The sequence below is a fragment of the Camellia sinensis genome, chromosome 3 (assembly GCF_055761805.1).
Source record: "Camellia sinensis isolate YWXY chromosome 3, ASM5576180v1, whole genome shotgun sequence".
Taxonomy (NCBI): Eukaryota; Viridiplantae; Streptophyta; class Magnoliopsida; order Ericales; family Theaceae; genus Camellia; species Camellia sinensis.
The window spans coordinates 114,826,794-114,849,079 of NC_138963.1; the positions used below are offsets into that span (position 1 = coordinate 114,826,794).

Genomic DNA, 22,286 nt, shown 5'->3' on the forward strand with positions numbered 1-22,286 from the left:
AATTAAGTTAGTTGGACATTTGTAACCCCATAACAACTGCAAATCTTCTGCTCTTTTTTTTTTTTTTTTTTTTTTGTATGAGTAACATGATTTTGATAATGATTTTAAACAATTAAGATCTGATCATGGAGTTATAGATGTCTGATTAATTTCATTTTTTCAACTAATTATATCCATTAGTTAAAGTTCTTATAGAAAGATGTTTCCTAAATAGTAGAGATGTATGTTTAAATCCCAACAATCATAAAATTATTCAAATTCATAATATTATCTCTTTGACATTCAAAAAATAGGCGTAGGAACCACATGTATACAAAGTATAATAAGAAAAAAGTGCTAAATAAAATCCTCAAATTTGAAATTGAAATCTATGTCTGAAATATAAATTAGAATTATTCTCTATTAACAATTAGACATAAATATTTTCATATCAAATCTATAAATTTAAACACAACCTAAAACCATTTGCAAAAATATAGGTCCTCTTTCAATCTTCCCAAGTATTTTCAAAGACAAGCAATTGGCAATGAGGATTTTAGTTTAGGGCCCATTTCCTAACATTTGAAATGTTAAATAATTACTCGGACACCCAGTTATATTAAAGATTTTAAAACAAATAAAAAAGGATTAAATAATTGTATTAGCAAAACATTTGTTGAGACATCCACACAAGGTTGGACATAACCATTCATCATCATCATCATCATATGAATCTCATGCGGTGTCTCCTCCAAAATGATCCTGTTTTTATTTTTTAGTTTTTTTGTTAGCTATTTCATACATGGCTCGAATGTTCTTTGAATTTTTCGGCACTGTGACATTCAATACTCTGCATCTGCTTCTGGATGCTCTATGTATTCCTTTCTCATAGAATTCAATTTATTAGAGATGCTTCTACAGGTATCATTGGGCCATATACTCTGTCACTAGCCTTGTTTGCCTGCAAAATGGATATGACCACAGCCAACAATTATAGTCTGTTTGGATTGAGTGATTTAAAGGGAAAAGAAAAGAAAAGAAATTGAAATCTCAAAGAGTCGCAACTCATCAGGGAAGTGCTTACTTCTTTCTCCCAATTAGTGCACAAAGTTATAATCGAAAGAAATAATGCTTGAGCAAATAATGCCACAATAATCCCCACCCAAAGTCCCTGCCAAAAAAACATTTCAAACACAAATCGGAACATATGGCCAAAAAAAAAAAAAATCCAAAACGGCTAAAAATCCGAGAAGGCTTTTTAATTTTTTTTTGGTTAAAATAGCACTAAAAGACAAATAGGTTAAAATAGTCAATAAAATAAAATATCACATAAAACTCATAATTATTTCATTTTTTCTATCACAAACATCACATCCAACTACAAAAAAAATCCAATCATCTTCCCAAATATAAAAATTTTAGCTTATTAAAATAGTCAAAAACTAAAATAATCTACTAAAATAGTAACTCCCTAAACACCCACTATATGTATCCAAAAATCAAGTGCTCAAAATTTGAAATTTGTGGATCAAGTGTAGTCTAGATGACACCAAACACTATAAATTCAAATTATGTGCACTTTGACTGACACCAAACACTATAAATTCAAATTATGTGCGCTTTGACTAACTTTCTTCTAGGTACATAATATTTTTTATAACAGAAAGTTTGGGAAAAGCAAAAGATATGAAAATTACCTTCCCTCCAATGTGGTAGACAAATGCAAGCAATACGCCAACAGGTATACCAATAAGATAATAAGCACCCAAATTAGCAAAAGCACCAATCTTTTGCCAACCACATCCTCTTGCAATTCCTGTGAAATATTGACACAACCAATTCATGAAACCTTTTTAAGAAACCTTCGCTTCATGATTAAATTGTCCCCCCTTGTATATAATGCATTGATATTATAGTGAAATTCAGAATTTGGGTACAGACCTGAAAGCACCGATTGAATACCGTCCACAAAGTGGGATCCTGAGAGTAATATCATCATCTCCGCCACATATCGCACTACCATTTCTTCCGTACTGTAACAATATCCCCAAAATTTACGCCCCAGAATCATTATAGTTGCTACCAAAATGCCTTCTGTAACAACCAAGCTTAGGGCAATGCATATTGCTAAACGGGCAGCTTGTGGTCGGCCAGCACCCAATTCATTGGAAACTCTTACGCTGAAGGACGAACAAAATAAAATGTAAAACTATAATAAATAATAAAAATCCTAAATGGTCAACAATTAATCTTATAATCAATCACCTTGTGGCACCGCTGAATCCGAGGGGTATCATGTAAACCATGGTATACGAATTGAGGCTGGGAATTCAAATGAATAGTTAGTATGGGCATCTATATATGGCAATACTTTATGTGATGCTTCACCACCACCAGCAGCTCAACCCCTAAGACTGTTTAGCTGCTCGCCTAGAGTCCTGCTCAGAGGAAGACCCCCATTTTTTTTATTTTTTTATTTTTTATAGGTATATAGTGTATGTATCACACAAAAATAAATGAATTTAGTATAAAGCAAAATTTATAAAGTGCCTCACTTAAAATTTTCATTCATAGGCCTCAAATAGGATTGAGCTGCCGATGTGCTTCACTATATATTGGCCACAAAGTGAATGAGTACAGAAACTACTAACCTGATAGAAAGAACAGATGTTTCTAGCTTTGGATTAGGAAGGAGACCAGACAAGAGAACCATCATTTCAAATGACCAAATTTCCAAGCTGTTTGTTTGTTTACAAGAAAACAGCAAGTGATCAAATAAATGAAACTAGCATATATTTGAGCACATTTCAAACAAACAGTAAAAATATATTATTTTTGATAATCAACAATAATTATTACCAGAGCATAAGAGCAGAAGGAATTGCAAGTCGAAGAAATTTAGGAATATCGTGCAATGCCTCCTTGGAAAATCCTGTCCAAGTGTTCTTGCAGGAAGGAGATACCCTGACATAAATGGCGAGTAAGATCACATTGATCCAATAAGATATAGCATTAGCCAACGCAGCGCCTTTATTTCCAAGTCCAGATTTAAAGACTAGAATCCAACAAATGAGTACGTGTAGTAACGTGGTGAATCCAGAGCTCAACATCATTGGAAAGACGTTGTTTTGAGTTTGTAGGAATCGAACATGGCATTGAAGGAGTGCGTAAGCAAAAATGCTGGGAATCATGAACCGAGCATAAGAACCTGCCTCTGCTGATATTTCAGGATCTTGTCCCAAGAAAACAAGAATATGCCCTGCATTTGCCCAAATGCAAGCAAGTGGAATGCTTACAAGTAGGAGAACAAGCATGGCCCTCTGCTTGTGAATACCAAGCATATGGTACTGTTTAGCCCCATAAGATTGCCCACAGAATGTATCTAATGCACTTCCCATTCCTACCTGCTCAATACAAGTGAAAACAGACAAAAATAAATTATATTTATGGTTTGGCAATTCATATACATAACTAGAAACCAATCTGACTCGAGGGCAATCATGTCAACGTGCTAATTTGAACTTCTAAATTTTGTCGTTGCTATCTCGAGTTAAATATGGCACAAGGTTTGGCAGATTGACAAATTCTAGCAAGAGGATTTTCTCTCTATCTCTCTTGATGGGCCTATAGATGTTATTTGTATTTGGTTTAATGCGAAAAAACAAAAATAAAATAAAATAAATTAACACAAGAAATAGTACGATTGCCAAATTTTAACATTTTGACTACTATAGAATGCTAAAATTTCATTTTGACATATGATTTTAACAATTCAGCATTGAACATGCTTTTAAATAGTGTTTAATAATCAAAATTAGGCAGTAATGTTGTGCTTGGTTGTGAAATTTGAAAAGAGATTTGGGAAGGAATTTGGAAAGGAAAAGGAAAAAAGTATGTGAAATGTGAATACTTACATGTTACTTAGTTTCACAAACTTTTTCGCTTCGTTTTCCAAATCTCTCCACCAAACACAAGCTAAAGGTTTAGAGCTCTAACAGTGTAGTTAAAAACTAAAAAAGCACCAAATTATAAAAGGAAAAAAAAATATTTGTTATTAAAACCCAAAAGTTAGACCAAGTTTTTAAAAGCAATGATGTGATAACCAATTAAAATATTTAATGCAACTTTCTCTCTCAGATCTACTCTAACTATTAGCCAATCATATTTCTTACGCATCATTGAATTTAGAATGTGAATTTCAAAAATGGACTTTTATATCATTTTCTAAAAAAAAAAAAAAAAAACCAACTATCATATGAAGTCCAAAAAACTATCGAAAAGGTAGTTAACTTTTTTCTTTTACAGATTAAATTTAGGAAAATTTACATATAAATCCCATCTTTAAGAAGGGTGATCCGTTTAATCCTAAGAATTTTCTTACAGACCAATTAGTCCCATTGATTTTGAAAAGATAGATTAAATATATTATTTGGAAATTAGGTTTACACTTATACTCTTATTTCTATTATGATTTTTTTGTTTTTGTTTTTTTTTTTTTTTTTTGTGCTAGAAATGTAAGATACATACCCTATGAGAATCAAATTTGGAATAAATTTTTATATGGGAATCTTTTTATTTAAAATGTGAGATTCTTCAAACATTTCAAAAAGAATACAAAAATGACTTGAAATATTAGATTATTCAAACATTCCCAAAGGATGTAAGATTCTTCAAACATTTGAAAAGGACTACAAAAACTGCTTAGTAAGTTTTGGGTAAACGTATAATTTCAAACTATAACACTCCAATGTAACACTCCAAAAAAACTTCTTAGTGTAGTTTTCCCAAACATAACACTCCAATATAACACTCTAAAAAAACTCCTCAGTGTAACACTTTGGTGTAACATACAAAAAAACACTCCTTAATGTACTTTTTCAAAATGAAGCAGTTCAATGTAACACTCAAAAAAAAAAAAAAACAAAGATGTGAGATTCTTCAAACCGTTCCAAAAGGATGTGAGATTCTTAAAACCATTTCAAAAGGAGTACAAAAATTCCTCAGTAAACTTTGGGTAAACGTATAATTTCAAACTGTGAATGTTACGTTTAGGAAAAGTACATTAAAGAATTTTTTTGGAGTGTTACGTTTTGGGAAAAAAATACACTACGAAATTTTTTAGTATGTTATATTGAAGTGTTACATTAGAGTGTTACGCTTTTTCGTAATGTGAGATTTATTCCAGAAGGAGGAAAAATCCAAAGGAGTACAAAAATTCCTTATCAAGCTTTGGATAAATGTATAATTTCAAATTGTGAGCATTACGTTTGAGAAAAGTATACTAAGAAATTTTTTAGTGTTTTTGTGTGTTATGTTGGAATATTACGTTTGAAATTACATTGATTGAAATGTTACGTTTGAGAAAAGTATACTGATGAGTTTTTTGTGTTACATTGGAGTGTTACGTTTAGGAAAAGTATATTAAAGAGTTTTTTTAGAGTGTTACGTTTTGAAAAAAATACACTAAGGAGTTTTTTAGTGTGATACATTAGAGTGTTACGGTATTAGAGTGTTATGTTCTTGTTCGTAATGTGGAATTTGTCCCAGAATTAGGAAAAATTCAAAACTTCTATAATACGGATTGTCCAAATATGTAATTTCACATTTAGAGAAATTCATTTTCATTCTTAAAAAATTAAACACAAACGTGTAAGTAACTACCTTTTTGTATAATTTTCACTGGACATTTGGATTCATAAAAAAAATTTTAAAAAAAAGATAAACCACTCATAAGATTATATTTTTAGAATTTATTCAGTGTGTTTGGTTTGAGTTTTTTGAATTAAGTTTTTTGAAAACTGAGCTTTTTGGTTTTCGTGTTTTTTTGTTTTTAGTGAATATTTTTAAAATTTTAAACATTTTTTTTTCTTTTTTAGATGCGTCTTACTTAGATGCATCTAAAAAGTAAAAAATTTGTGAAAAAATATTTTTAAAAATTAATAAATACATAAAAATATAATAAATATACTGAATTCTCGTATTTTTTATGTTTTTTTGGTATTTAGTGAATTTTTAAAAAGTTTTTTTTAATTTTTTTTTACTTTTTAGGTATATTTATGTTAGGTATGTCTAAAAATTAAAAAACAAAATTGCTCAAAATATTTAAAAAATTCAGTAAAAACAAAAAAATACGAAAAATAAGAGAGTAAAATTTTTTGAAAAGTATTTTTGAAAAATGATAACCAAGCATGATGATTAGTATTTTCACTCTTAAATTTATTTTAAGTATTATATACATCATATTAAATTTGAATTTATGTTACAAAATTTATTTTTATATCACTTTTCTGTTTAGTAACTTTTATCCTTGAAAGACCATATCTACAGCAAGAAAGTAGCAAATAGCTGTTTGTAAAGATATGCACAAACCTATTCCACCGCAACAATGATTTATACGGGAAATTAAGGTGTAGACATGAATAGATTATTTTAATTAATTTTTTTATTTTTTATAAAAAGCATAAAAAAAAATAAAGAATAATATGACAACTATAATGACTTTTTAATTACAAACTTATCTTTCGTCAGCCTATACTTTCGATATTATTATTACTAATATATAGATCGATATTATCCAATACAAGCAAAATATCAAAGTATAGCCCATATTAATATGCATAACGATACTGCTGTTTAAAAACCATGTCTGTACCTTGTAAAAGCAGATGGCAGGAAAATCACTGAAAATAAAATAATAAAAAAAAAAAAAAGGAAAAGAAGAAGAAAAAAGTGAAAGTGAAAAAACAAAGAAGAAAACTAACCAAGAGGCTGAAGCCAGTGACAGAGGCAAAGGAGGAGGCCATGGAAGCACCAGAGAGAGCAAGCTCACCAAGATGACCCACAAACATAACAGATATCACCTGTAAACAATACAGTAACAGATTCACTGCTATTATTGGCCCTGCCAGACTTAACTGCTTCTTCAATTCTGTCAAAATATCATCTTTCTTGATTCCCTCCAATCCTTTTTTGGATTCTATCACTTTTTGATTTGGAATCAGTGGTGATTCAAGCCCCTGTATTTCCTCTTTTCTCTCCATTTTTTTTGCTTTCTTTCTTTCTTGATTCTCTTTCCTCTATTTCCTCTTATTTCCAACCTCCTAGTCCTATCATACAGATGCACATACAGAGGAGAGAGAGAAATAAATAAGCTAAAGCTACGAACAAGATATGGATAGTAAAAGGCATATATGTCTTGTGGCGTAGTCAGGAATTGAATGAACAAATTAGTGATAATATTAAATTTTTTTTTCTTAATAAATAATAATGAGATCTTATTAAATTTAAATATTAAGAGTTTATTTGAATAAATATAAATTTTAAATTCAAAAGTTTGAAATTAAATTTTATACAAATATTGAGGAATAACTATTTTATAGGTGGATTGAAAAATTAAAAAAAAATGTTGAGATAGAAGATATATTTTAATAGAGAAATTCTATAAAACATACCGCAAAAAAATGTATCATACGTGGCAATTATGATCTTTATGATCTTTAGTTATAATACATTATAGTATTAGATATAATTTAGTTATAACTTCTTAGGGTTGTTATTTTGATTATGACTATATATCAAGTAATAGTTAGTTATAACTCATTTTGATATTAGTTATAATCTATTGTAATTTTTTTTATTTTTTACAATTGAAGATGTGTTGCTTGATTATAATTTATATAGTGGTCATATTAGTTATGAATGGAAAGAAATACATAGAAGATAAACTCTACATGAAAGATAAATTTCACATGTCAAATGTAACTAACAATTCAATAAATTTTATATCTTTATTGAAATTAATTATATTTGTATGTCAATAATGATAGATATCACATTATATTAAAAATTTTATAAATAATAATATAACTTATCATAATCTCTTTATTTTCAATCAAAATAATTATTATTGTTTTCATAATTTTAAAAATGTTATTAATATTTTACTTTAAATAATATTTTTATAAAAAATTTTATTTAAAATATTTTTTTATGTTAAAAAAAAAAAAAAAAAAATCCCGAAACCCCGGGAGAACCCCCGGCCTCCACATAGCTACGCCCCTTGTGACGGTCTGTTACACGCCTGTAGAATCTTTCATAATTGACTTTGTTTCGAAGTTTACAAAACTTTTGTTATATATTAATTTAGGGCAATTCTTAAATCTGGAAATGCTAATATCATATATGTCATCCGTTTTAAAATATTAGTCTCTTATTTTTTTTATTATACCTAAATATTAATTTATTTTAAAAAATTAATAACTAAAATTATATAATTTTTTTATTTTATCATTCTTTTAAATTCATTAACAACACAAAAAATACAATTATGACAATTGATATTCTCAAAAAATATACTACTAAAGGATAATTTTAAAAAATTAATTTTTTAAAGTGCAATAATTGTACTACAAATTGCGTAAGTTTTCACAAAAGTGAAAACATACGTAAGTTAAGTCATAAAAATTTGAAAAATCATAACTTACGTATATTTGCGAAAACTTACGTGATTTTGTAAGGTAACTTATGTATATTTGTGAGAACTTATGCAAGTACAAATAGGCCTTGTTTGGTTTGTATTTCAGAAACAATTTTCTGAAATCTTCTCTGAAAACACATTTCTGGGAGTAATCAAACCAAACAGATTTTTCCAAAAAAATTCTCAAAAATGTGTTTGGTTGTATTTTTTCAGGATCACTTTTCAAAACAAATTCTCAGAAATTCGTTTGGTTGGTTTTTTCAGAAACACAAAATACAAACACCCCCAATTATGTAAACATGTTTTTTTTCTTTTTTCTTTTTTTTTTTTGAGGATGAAGCAAAATAGCATAGATTAGAATGAAATTGATGGGTACTCACAGCATGGTCAAGAAATTCATGCAATAAAGCGGTATTTTCTAATTCAAAAATCTGGCCTTATGCCAGATTAGTTCACCTTTGGAAGCATAATAAGATCTTGCTCAAGTTTGAGTTCCATTGAGCAAGGGAGGCAGTTGCATGTTCATGTCATTAAATCAGAATTTGGTTCCCACCTTATTGCACAAAATGCTTTGATTGCAATGTACACAAAATTTGGTCAAATTGCTAATGCATTGGATGTGTTTTCTGGGGTTAATATATGTATATATTATTCTTTGTATTGTATTCCATATTTAAGTTATAGGCTCCTCCCTATTAGGTATGTTCAAATCTTGCCTTTTTCTTTCCTTACCTTATTCTTTCCCTTTCCTTTGTACAACACTCCTACATAGTCCTATATATATACCCATAGCTTTGTACTGTAAAATTATTAATTCAATACAATACATATTATTTTCTCTATCTACTATTCTAACATGGTATCAGACCATAGAGTCAAAATCCTTGATCCTCTTAATTCCGGCAGTCCACAAATATTGCTCCATCCCCTACACCCAGTTTAGCAACACCACGTCTCCATTCTTCTCACCTTGTTATTTCTTTTTTATTGCTTTCTATGGATCGTTCTGATATGGCCCAACCAATTTCCAACATTCTTGATGGTTCTAATTACACCATTTGGGCTCAAGCCATGTCTAGTTTTCTTAAAGGGAAGAAGTTGTGGCGTCTTGTTACTGGTGATACTGTCAAACCTGTCAAAAATACTGATGAACTTGCCTCTAAATTTGAAGAACGACTTGATGATTGGGATAGTAAAAACCATCAAGTCATTACATGGTGCCGTAATACTTCCATTGTCTCCATTAATCTTCAATTTGGGCGCTTTGACACAACAAAGGAAATCTGGGATTTTTTAAAGACTCGTTATAGCACCACTGCTCTTGCTCACCAATATCAACTTCTTAGCCAACTGCATCACATGCGACAAGAGTCCGGTCAATCTATCAATGTTTTTCTGTCCCAGATGTATGCTGTTTGGGATCAACTGTCTTTGTCTGAACCTAAATGGAACTGCAAGGAAGATGCTAGTCAGTTCTCTACATATCGAGATGAACAACGCTTGATATCCTTTCTGATGGCCCTTCGGGATGATTTTGAACCTGTTCGAGCTTCTCTTCTCCATCGTCATCCGCTTCCAACCTTAGAACATGCCATCTCCGAACTCCTTTCTGAAGAAACTCGTCGTGGCTCTCTCAAAACTCCAAAGACTCACTGTCACGACCCAAACCCGGCCCTATGGGTTTAGCACCGTAACCGGCCAGTAATCCGGGATTACCGAAGGCCTGCTTAACAGTAATACAGTAAAACAGAGTACAGGGCCTGGCGGAAGCCAATACAGTAAGTAAACAATGTCCAATGAGCTGTGACAGTCTGTATGCCAAAAAGATTTTCCATGCATTCATATATAAACAGTACAGAACAATATGTACAATATATACATTCATTCAAACTAGGGACTCAACCCTGGTTAGCGGTACAGTGAACAGTCAGTCTGTACAAAACAGTGAAACAGTACAGAAGGGGGAATTCTTAAAACACCCCTAAGCCTTAGCAGATAGGCTCGGAACCTCGCAGTGAGGCACAAAGGCTGGCTTGACAAAACTGGAGTAACCCTGACGCTCCTAGCTGCGGTCTGGTGCCTGAACACCTACATATATATATGAGCAGTGAGCTAAAGCCCAGTGAATAACATAAAGCGTAAAGGGGTTTAGAACGAATGTCCTTACAGTAATGAAAACAGTTCAATTCAATCAGTATTTCAGTTGTTCAGTACAGTGAACAGTCATATGTGGTACATCCATTAGCATAACAGTAACAGTAGGTCTTAAAGACCGAACAGTAATGATGACCATCAGTCAGTAAACAGTAGTGGCTCCACGAGGGAACCGACAGAGATCTCTGTAACAGTAACAGTAACAGTAAACCGTAGGTACTAAGGATGCCACAGTACAGTTCAGAAATAAAGGACATACATTCATTCAGTAATATCAGTTCAATAAACAGTTCAGTTCAGTATTCAGAAGATAATCATTTGTGAACATATCTTTACACAATCGTTACTCACAGAGTTCGGGCTACAGTATGCTAGAGTGTGTCTCCCCAGTCGCCAACCCTGCACAGTTAACTCTTCTGCCTGCTCTGCACAGTTTTCAGTCTCTGTTGTATCAGTTTCACCTTTTCAGTTGTTTCATAAACAATCTCGGGCCCAAGCAAAGGCCCATCTCCAACTTCTGCCCAGCAGATCGGAGATCTACATTTTCTGCCATATAATGCCTCGAAAGGCGCCATACCAATACTCGAATGGTAGCTGTTGTTGTAGGCGAATTCAGCCAAAGGTAAATGGCTTTCCCAATCTCCCTGAAAATCAAGGACACACATTCTCAGTAAATCCTCTAGAGTTTGGATGGTCCTTTCTGACTGTCCATCTGTCTGAGGATGATAGGCACTACTCAGTCTCAGTTCAGTACCCAATGCAGTCTGTAGACTTTGCCAAAATCTCGATGTAAACTTCGAATCCCTGTCAGAAACAATAGACACAGGTACTCCATGCAGTCTTACAATCTCATCAATATAGATAACGGCCAATTTGTCCGCATTATAGATTGTCTTGACAGGTAAGAAGTGAGCAGATTTGGTTAGTCTGTCAACAATAACCCAAATAGAATCCATACCTTTTCTGGAACGAGGCAATCCCACTATAAAATCCATGGTGATATGCTCCCATTTCCACTCCGGTATGGGTAGGGGTTGCAATAGTCCGGCAGGTCGTTGATGTTCAGCTTTGACCTGTTGGCAATGAAGACATTTGGACACAAAGTCGGCAATTTCTTTCTTCATTCCTGGCCACCAGAAATTCTGTTTCAGATCTTGGTACATTTTCGTGTTCCCTGGATGGATAGAAAATCTTGAGTTGTGGCCCTCTTGCAGAACTCTTCTTTTCAGTTCAGTGTCGTTCGGTACACATAATCTTTCTTGAAACTTCAGTACATTGTTTCCAAATTTGAATCCCGGCCTTGGTTTAGATCCTCTTTCTTCGATGATCTTTTTCAAGAAGTCATCCAGTTGCTGTTTCTCTTTAATTTCTTCAATCAGTGTCGGTTGAGCAGAAATAGCAGCTAAGGTTCCACCTTGTTCTCTCAAAACAATTTCAATTTCAGATTTTTCAAGGTCACAAAGCAACTCTTTCTGTCCTGTAAGCAAACATGCTAAGTTTCCAATCGATTTCCGGCTCAATGCATCGGCAACGGTATTGGCTTTTCCCGGATGGTACAAAATTTGTAGGTCATAATCTTTGATCAGTTCTAGCCATCTCCGCTGTCTCATGTTCAGTTCTTTCTGTGTGAAGAAATATTTCAAACTCTTGTGGTCGGTGTATACTTCACATGTCACCCCGTACAGGTAGTGACGCCAGATTTTCAGTGCAAATACTACTGCAGCAAGTTCCAGATCATGGGTCGGGTAGTTCTTTTCATGTGGTCTCAGTTGACGGGAAGCATAGGCAATTACTCTCCCATTCTGCATTAAAACACACCCCAAACCCTTATGAGAAGCATCACCAAAGACAGTATAACCATTCGTACCTGAAGGTAAGGTAAGAACCGGTGCAGTCACTAATCGAGTTTTCAACTCCTGGAAAGCAGATTCTCTTTGGTCAGTCCAGTCAAATGATGTCCCCTTTTGTGTCAGTTGAGTCAACGGTAAAGCAATTTTGGAGAAATCTTTGACAAATCTTCTATAATATCCGGCTAATCCCAAAAAGCTTCGGACTTCAGTCACATTTGTTGGTCTAGGCCAGTTCACTACAGCTTTAACTTTCTGCGGATCAACAGAAATCCCATCTTTGCTAACAACATGCCCCAAAAACATAACATGGTCAAGCCAAAATTCACATTTAGACAGTTTACCATACAGTTTCTGTTCTCTTAAAGTTTGTAGGGCAAGTCTCAGATGATGTTCATGTTCTTCTATATTCTTGGAGTAAATCAGTATGTCATCAATAAATACAACAATAAAATTGTCAAGGTACGGTTTAAAAATTCTGTTCATGAGGTCCATAAATGCAGCTGGTGCATTCGTGACTCCGAATGGCATAACTAAAAATTCATAATGTCCATACCTCGTTCTAAAAGCAGTTTTATCAATGTCTTCCGGTTTAACCTTCAGTTGATGATACCCCGATCTGAGATCAATCTTTGAAAATACTTGAGCACCCTGTAACTGATCAAACAGGTCATCAATACGCGGTAATGGGTATTTGTTCTTTACAGTTACCTTATTCAGTTCACAGTAGTCTATACACAGTCTCAGTGAGCCGTCTTTTTTCTTTACGAACAAGACAGGTGCGCCCCATGGCGAAGTGCTAGGCCTGATAAACTTCTTATCCAACAGTTCCTGCAGTTGCACTTTCAGTTCTTTCAGTTCAGTTGGAGCCATTCGGTAAGGAGCTTTGGAAACTGGCTGTGTTCCGGGAATTACATCAACAGTAAATTCGATCTCCCTGTCAGTCAAATCCCCTGGGAGATTATCTGGAAAAACATCTGGGAATTCTCTGACTACAGGAATACAGTTCACATTAGCATTATCATCAGTAGATACAGTCAGTACAGAACACAAATATCCCTTACAGCCCTTTCTAATCAATTTTACAGCTTTCACAGACGAAATCAAGTACGGGGGAGGTACTACTCCACTTCCTTTAAACACAAATTCAGGCAAACCAGGTGGACAGAAAACAACTTGCTTGGTCACACAGTCAATAGTGGCATGATATTTTTGTAACCAATCCATCCCCAATATTACATCAAAATGATCAATGTTCAATGGCAGTAAATCAATAAACAGATGCATATCCCCAACAATAATTTCACATGCGGGGTACATATAAGCACATGTCATGGATCCCCCTACGGGCGATGATACGGCTAACAGATAGTTCATAGGTTCTAAGGGTCTATTCAATTTCCGTGAGAAAGCATGCGATACATAAGAATGCGTAGACCCCGAATCAATTAGTACATAAGCATTCTGAGTACAAATAGAGAGAATACCTGACACAATGGTCTCGGTATTCTGGACATCTCCCGGTACTAGGGCGAACACTCGGCCCTGCCTCATAGGCTCTTTCCCGGTAGCTTTAGGGTTCGGTTTTGGTGGAGCGTTTGATGCTGCGCCGCTGGCTGCAGCTTTGCTGTTGCCCTGAGGAGCAGAAGGACAATCTTTAACCATGTGGCCCACCTTGCCACACCTGTAACAAGCTCCAGATAGTTTGTAACAAACTCCCTTATGATTTTTCCCACATTCAGAACAGGGCGGTATTGTACGGTTTCCTTGACAAGAAGTAGTCATTGACCCTGTGTTTTGCTTTTTGTTCAACGGGTTGTGCTTGCCTTTCTTGAATTTAAAACCCTGTCTTTTACCACGCCATTCCGACGCTGGTGTTTCTGTTTTCAGTGCTTCAATGTTTGATTCAGCCATCAAGGCTCGATCGAGAACACCTACAAAAGTCGGTAGTTTCAAAACATTTATTCGGTCAAGAATTGCAACATTAAGGCCGCCTTCAAATTTTCTGGCCTTCTTATATTCCGTATCCACCATATGCGGTGCATATCTAGCAAGCTCGGTGAATTTCGTTTCATATTCGGCAACAGATGTGGTGCCCTGTCTCAGTTGTTCAAACTCGGTCACTTTCCTGTCCCTAACACACTGAGGGAAGTACTTTTCAAAGAAGGCTCCCTTGAATTGAGCCCAAGTCAAAACGGTATTTTCATCACGGATCAACATCCACCACCTTCTAGCTTCTTCTTGCAATGTAAAGGTGGCTAACAGTACCTTGTTCGCTTCCGAGCACGGAAACACTTCAAATAGCTTTTCTGTTTCTAGCACCCAAGCTTCAGCCTTTAATGGTTCGAGGCCTCCCTGAAAGGATGGCGGTTTCATTTTGCTGAACTTCTGGGTCAAAGCAATTATGTCCCCATCATTCACATTCGCATTTAGTTCCGGCTGTACCGGAGGAGGAGGAGGCTGTTGGTTCTGTTGTTCAAGTCTAGCAGTTATCAGTTCCATCATTCTTTCCATTCTTTCCATTCTTGCCTCAGTAGACGAGGATTCAGGTTCATTTGCAGTGTTTGCGTTATCCATTTTCACTATAAGCAGTTATAACAGTTTTATACATAAGCAGTCATTTGTTTACCAGTTTAACACATTAACAGATATTCAGTCATAACATAACCACACACTTTTCAAGTTCATGAAATGCCCTAATCACTTTCTAGGACACCCTATAGCTCATTTGGACACGTGTGTGTGGTATAACTCGTGGTTAAGTATCGCTCTGATACCACTCTGTCACGACCCAAACCCGGCCCTATGGGTTTAGCACCGTAACCGGCCAGTAATCCGGGATTACCGAAGGCCTGCTTAACAGTAATACAGTAAAACAGAGTACAGGGCCTGGCGGAAGCCAATACAGTAAGTAAACAATGTCCAATGAGCTGTGACAGTCTGTATGCCAAAAAGATTTTCCATGCATTCATACATAAACAGTACAGAACAATATGTACAATATATACATTCATTCAAACTAGGGACTCAACCCTGGTTAGCGGTACAGTGAACAGTCAGTCTGTACAAAACAGTGAAACAGTACAGAAGGGGGAATTCTTAAAACACCCCTAAGCCTTAGCAGATAGGCTCGGAACCTCGCAGTGAGGCACAAAGGCTAGCTTGACAAAACTGGAGTAACCCTGACGCTCCTAGCTGCGGTCTGGTGCCTGAACACCTACATATATATATGAGCAGTGAGCTAAAGCCCAGTGAATAACATAAAGCGTAAAAGGGTTTAGAACGAATGTCCTTACAGTAATGAAAACAGTTCAATTCAATCAGTATTTCAGTTGTTCAGTACAGTGAACAGTCATATATGGTACATCCATTAGCATAACAGTAACAGTAGGTCTTAAAGACCGAACAGTAATGATGGCCATCAGTCAGTAAATAGTAGTGGCTCCACGAGGGAACCGACAGAGATCTCTGTAACAGTAACAGTAACAGTAAACCGTAGGTACTAAGGATGCCACAGTACAGTTCAGAAATAAAGGACATACATTCATTCAGTAATATCAGTTCAATAAACAGTTCAGTTCAGTATTCAGAAGATAATCATTTGTGAACATATCTTTACACAATCGTTACTCACAGAGTTCGGGCTACAGTATGCTAGAGCGTGTCTCCCCAGTCGCCAACCCTGCACAGTTAACAGGTTGAACACATTAAGCCACACAGTTGGGAAATCTCATAACTTAATCCCTAAATTGCCTAGGTGTGTTCTACAACGATATCCTCATTAAGATGCCTTAAACTAGGCCTAAGAATGCCTAGGATGGGATGAGGATGCAAAAAAAATACACTTAGAAAACATTTTGCAAACTTGCTGAAAATAGGAGCCTCGCTCGAGCGGGACTTTCTTCGCTCGAGCGGGCTTCCAAAATCAAAGGCTTAGCTCGAGCGAGTAATCCTTCGCTCGAGCGGTCTGTCGAAACAGTAAAAATACTGGATGCTGTGATTTTACGCGCGATGGTCGCTCGATGGTCGCTCGAGCGGATTCCTGGACAAAGGTGCTCGCTCGAGCGGGGAATCCTTCGCTCGAGCGAGGAAGCCAAATCTGGGATTTCCAGATCTGCCTCCCAAGCTCAAACCAAGCATTCTACCACTCCAAACTCGACCTCTTGGGCCCAAATTCTGGAAAACATAACTAAATTCAATGTATAACAAGTTTCAAAGCTCAATTTATGAATTCAAGCCCCAAAGGTGAGTCAATTAAAACCACATTCAAACCCATTTTCAAGAATATGAAGAACATGCAAACATGCATGAATTCAAATCATTTCAAAGCTTCAATTTGATGCTCTAAGGAGCCAATTGATCCAAAAACAAGTTGAAAACATGAACCATTACAAAATTATGAACATGCATGCAACATTTTACCATGGATTCAACTCAAACTTCTATATTAACAACATGCATGCATGAAATGAGTTTCCAATCAACAATAATGAACCAATTCTAGGCTTGAATCACTAGAGGCTCAAGAATCTTGCATGAATGAGCTTAAACACAACAAAGAGGGGTTGAATTCCATACCTAGAGCTTTAGTTACAAGGTGAGAAAGCTAAATTTGCAACCTATGTTCCAATTCCTACATTTAGCAAGCAATTCTTCAAGCAAAATTGAGATGAACTTCACTCCCCTTGCCTCTCTCTCTCTAAGGACGGTTAAGCTCAAGAAATGAGCTGATGAAATGCTCCAATTGAAGTGTATACAAGGCTCAAGTGTGTGTGTTGAGATGGTGGCCCACTCAAGGGCAAAACGGTAATTAAGTCCAACTCTTTAATTAGCTTATTTTAATCTAATTCAATCATACCTAATCAGTTTTCAGATAATTATACTATAAAATCACATAAATTATGTTAATCATTAAACATCAATCAATTTTGGATTCGGCCGCCGATAAGGCCTTCAATTTGCAGTTTAAACATATAAGCACGAACAGATATTCATACAATCAAACAGATAGAATGCAATTAACTAACATATACTCAGTCAATTCGGTTTCCAACTTCAGTCAGTCAGTTCAGTATTTTTAATCAGTCCAATTATCAGTCATGATCAGTTCAGTTATCAGTAATCAATGTTTAACGGTAATCAGTGGTGAGGGTTATTACACTCACAATGTTCTTGCTACTTCTCATCAGCCTAGCAAATCATCCGTTGCACAATCATGTACTTATTTCCATAACTCCAATCATAGTTTACTTACATGTCCAATCCGGATTTGTATTCTACAGTCGCCGCCTCCACTAGTTGTACTCTCGATCTTTGGCATTCCCGTCTCGGCCATGTGTCATTCATTCGTTTACGTAGTAGTGTCAAGTGGTCAGTTAGGTCATGTTACAAATAATTCAGTGGATTGTTTATCTTGTCAACTTGCCAAACAACCATCTTTACCATTTAATAAAAGTGATTCTATGTCCCATGCACCTTTTGATCTCATACATTCTGATGTTTGGGGGCCTTCACCACATCCTACCATGGGGGGATCTAGGTATTTTGTAATTTTTGTGGATGATTTTACTCGTTTTACATGGTTATTTCTAATGAAAAATCATTCTGAATTACAACAATATTACTATGATTTTGTTAATATTGTCAAGACACAATTTTCTCGCACCATCAAAATTTTTCGTGCCGACAATGCCCAAGAATATAAAGAAACTAATTTTTTAAAATTTCTCCGTCAACATGGTACACTTCCTCACTCCTCTTGTCGTGGCACATCTTAACAGAATGGTCGTGCTGAGCGTAAACATCGTCACCTTCTTGACACTGTTCGTACTCTTTTAATATCTGCCTCTTGTCCAGAGCGTTTTTGGGGAGAGGCAGTCCTCACTGCTGCTTACACTATTAATCGTGTTTCATCTCCCATCATCAACAATCAAACTCCATATGAGTGTCTCTATGGTAAGTCCCCGGCTTATAATCATCTTCGTGTTTTTGGTTGTGCATGTTTTGTCCTATTACAGCCCCATGAACGTAACAAATTAGAACCTCGGGCTCGTCTTTGTTGCTTCTTGGGATATGGCATTGAACACAAAGATTATCATTGCTGGGATCCTATCTCTAAACGTCTTCGCGTCTCTAGACATGTGGTCTTTTGGGAACATAAAATGTTCTCTTCCATGTCTCCATTCCACAACTCTGATTCTCCCACTACACCTTTCTTTACTAATCCTTCTATTCCTCTATTTTCTGATGATGAGCTTGATACAGATGCTACTAATGAGCTTACTACCGGTCCACTTCCCTCTACAGAGTCTGGCTCTCCTAATGGCCCTGCATCTCCATCTCCTATTCCTAGTCCTCCTGCTTCCCTTGAAGTCCCTACCTCTACTGATCCTCCAGAACTTCCCATTGAATCTTCTGTGCTTCCTACTACATCTCTTCGTCAATCTACTCGGGTAAAAGAACCTTCTGTATTGCTTCATGACTATCATTGTTATTCTACTATTTTCTCTCAACATGAACCTCACTCTTATCGTGAGGCTAGTACTAATCCCCTTTGGCAGCAAGCAATGACAGAAGAGTTACAAGCCTTGGACCGAACTAGTACATGGGAGTTGGTTGACCTTTCTCCTAATAAGCCTCTGGTTGGTTGTAAATGGGTCTACAAGATTAAGACACACTCAAATGGGACCGTCGAATGTTATAAAGCCCGTCTGGTTGCTAAGGGCTTTACACAAGAATATGGAATTGACTATGAAGAAACCTTTGCACCTGTGGCTCGTCTCACCTCTGTTCGAAGTTTAATTGTTGTTGCTGCCATTCAAAAATGGACATTATTTCAGATGGATGTCAAAAATGCATTCTTGAATGGTGATCTTCAAGAAGAAGTCTATATGCAACCACCTCCTGGATATCCTCACTCATCTAATTAGGTCTGTAAACTTCGAAAGGCACTCTATGGACTCAAACAAGCTCCTCGCGCATGGTTTTCAAAGTTTAGTTCCACCATCCAGGCCTTTGGTTTCTCTTCCAGCTCTTATGATTCTGCTCTCTTTATCCGCAAATCTCAACATGGCATTGTTCTTCTTCTTCTTTATGTGGACGATATGATTCTTACTGGTGATGATGTTCATGGAATTTCTGCACTCAAAAAGTCTCTTAGTGAACACTTTGAGATGAAGGATTTGGGTACTCTCAAATATTTCTTGGGGCTTGAGATCTCCTCTAGCTCCGACGGCTATTATCTCTCTCAAGCCAAATATGCTTCTGATCTTCTAGCAAAGGCTGGCCTCACTGACAGCAAAACTGTCTCTACTCCTCTCAAGCCTAATGAACACCTAACACTCCTGGACGGCACACCTCTTCCCAATGCCACCTTGTATCGACAATTAGTAGGCAGTCTCGTTTATCTCACTGTTACTCGACCTGACATTGCACATGCTGTTCACCTTGTTAGCCAATTTTTGTCAGCTCCTCGATCTACACATTATACTGCTGTGCTCCGTATTCGTCGCTATGTTAAAGGCACTTTGTTTCATAGTCTTCACTACTCCTTTAGTTCTGCACTCTTATTACGTGCCTATTCAGATGCTGATTGGGCTGGTGATCCGACTGATCGTCGCTCTACCACAGGATTCTATTTCTTCTTAGGTGATTCCCTTATATGTTGGCGTAGCAAGAAACAAACCTTGGTCTCTCGCTCCAGCACCGAATCCGAATATCGTGCTCTTGCAGATACCACTCAGGAGCTCATTTGGCTTCGCTGGGTACTTTCAGATATGGGCGTTACTTCTTCCAATGCCACTCCTCTATATTGTGACAATCGTAGTGCTATCCAAATTGCGCATAATGATGTTTTCCATGATCGCACCAAACACATTGAGATTGATTGTCATTTTATTCGTTAACATGTTACTCAAGGCACTATTCATCTTCTTCCTATTTCCACTATTGATCAGATTGCTGACATCTTCACCAAGACCCATCCACTGGGACGTTTCCAAGATTTGGTTTCCAAACTCAAGTTGCTTTCTACCTTGCCACCTTGAGTTTGAGGGGGGATGTTAATATATGAAATATATTAATATATTATATATGTATATAATTAACATATTATATATGTATAAATTATTCTTTGTGTTGTATTCCATATTTAGATTATAGGCTCCTCCCTATTAGGTATGTTCAAATCTTGCCTTTTTCTTTCCCTACCTTATTCTTTCCTCACCTTATTCTCTTCCTACCTTATTCTTTCCCTTTACTTTGTACAACACTCCTACATAGTCCTATATATATACCCATAGCTTTGTACTGTAAAATTATTAATTCAATACAATACATATTATTTTCTCTCTCTACTATTCTAACATGTGGTATTAAAAAAAAGGATTTCATTTCATGGAGTTCAATGATTGCGTGCTTTTCACAACTTGGTTACGAGTTAGAAGCATTGAGCCATTTTAAAGAAATGCTGTCTCAAGGTGCTTATCAGCCAAATGAATTTGTTTTTGGTAGTGCTTTTAGTGCTTGTGGCAGTCTCCTGTAACCAGAATGTGGGAGGCAGATCCATGGGATGATTACAAAATTTGGGCTAGGGAGAGACACTTTTGTAGTTTGCTAGCTCAGTGATATGTATGTAAAATGTGGTCTATTGGATTTTGCAAAAACAACTTTCTATCACATAGAGAGGCCTGATTTAGTGTCTTGGAATGCAATCATTGCAGGGTTTGCGTATGGTGGTGATGCAGACGAAGCCATACTATTTTTTTCTTAGATGAGGCATCTGGCATTGATCCCAGATGATATCACAGTTCGCTCCCTGCTTTGTGCCTGCACAAGTCCAGTTACCCTAAATCAAGGCATGCAGATACAGCCATACCTTATCCAAGTGGGTTTTGATTTAGGTATAACAGTGTGTAACACTTTACTTTCAATGTATGCAAAGTGTTCAGATCTTTATGATACATTTAAAATGTTGAACGAGATGACAAGCAATGCATATTCGTTTTACTACTCCTATCAAATGCTCCTTTCAAATAAACCACCGAACTCTATAATGTGATGAAGGATGACCCAGTTACCAGACTAGAATGAACACAGTACCTGTTATCACACTGACAACATACCAAATCAGTGTCTTAAGGGATGAAGACTAACAGAATCTATTAAAGCACCCAATTCAGGCCTTCTGTAAAAACATGTAAAAATGGATCTAAATATGTAAAACACACATTCAGAACACACAGAAGCATCTGTTCCCAGACCAGAAAACAGAAAGCAGCATAATGCAAAATTTAACATACACAAAGAAGCATCTGTTCCAATTACAGATTCAGAACACACAGAGATGGGACTGTTCCAGTTACAGCATCTAAATATAAAATACAGATTCACCATTGCATCTAAATTTAAAATACAGATTCACCAGTTACAGCATCTAAATTTAAAATACAGATTTAGAACACAACAACACAAACTTGCCAGCAACACAGCAAATTTAAAATTAATCTAATTACAACTATCCACTGTTTCACTAATTTGCTAGCAACACAGCAACACAACAACACAGACTTCAACACATGGATACAAAACATCACCCCGATAAAGAAGACACAGATTCAGAACAGCACCACAGTGAATTTGATTGCAGCAGCCGCACCACGCGTTGGCTTCATCTGCATATGGCTTTTGAGTTAGCAATCCCATTTTCAAATATATACAAGATATACAAATATTATGTGAAGTTTGAAACATTAACCTACTTTGATTATGTGCTCTATTTTTTCCAATTACCAAAAAGAATCTACCTACTTGTTATCATATACCTATTGTTG

The 22,286-nt window shown here is 35.8% G+C and overlaps 1 protein-coding gene across 1 annotated transcript; it reads right to left on the reverse strand.

Moving 5' to 3' along the window:
* Positions 1 to 560: 560 nt before the first annotated feature.
* Positions 561 to 7,229, reverse strand: LOC114300598 (protein DETOXIFICATION 16). The gene is made up of 8 exons (XM_028245461.2): positions 6,741 to 7,229; positions 2,839 to 3,383; positions 2,631 to 2,717; positions 2,245 to 2,301; positions 1,921 to 2,159; positions 1,677 to 1,795; positions 1,064 to 1,150; positions 561 to 940 (listed from the first exon to the last, which is right to left on the reverse strand). Exons 1-8 carry the CDS (start codon positions 7,017 to 7,019, stop codon positions 875 to 877), a joined length of 1,479 nt encoding a protein of 492 aa, XP_028101262.2. The 5' UTR covers positions 7,020 to 7,229; the 3' UTR covers positions 561 to 874.
* Between the last annotated feature and the right edge of the window lie 15,057 nt (positions 7,230 to 22,286).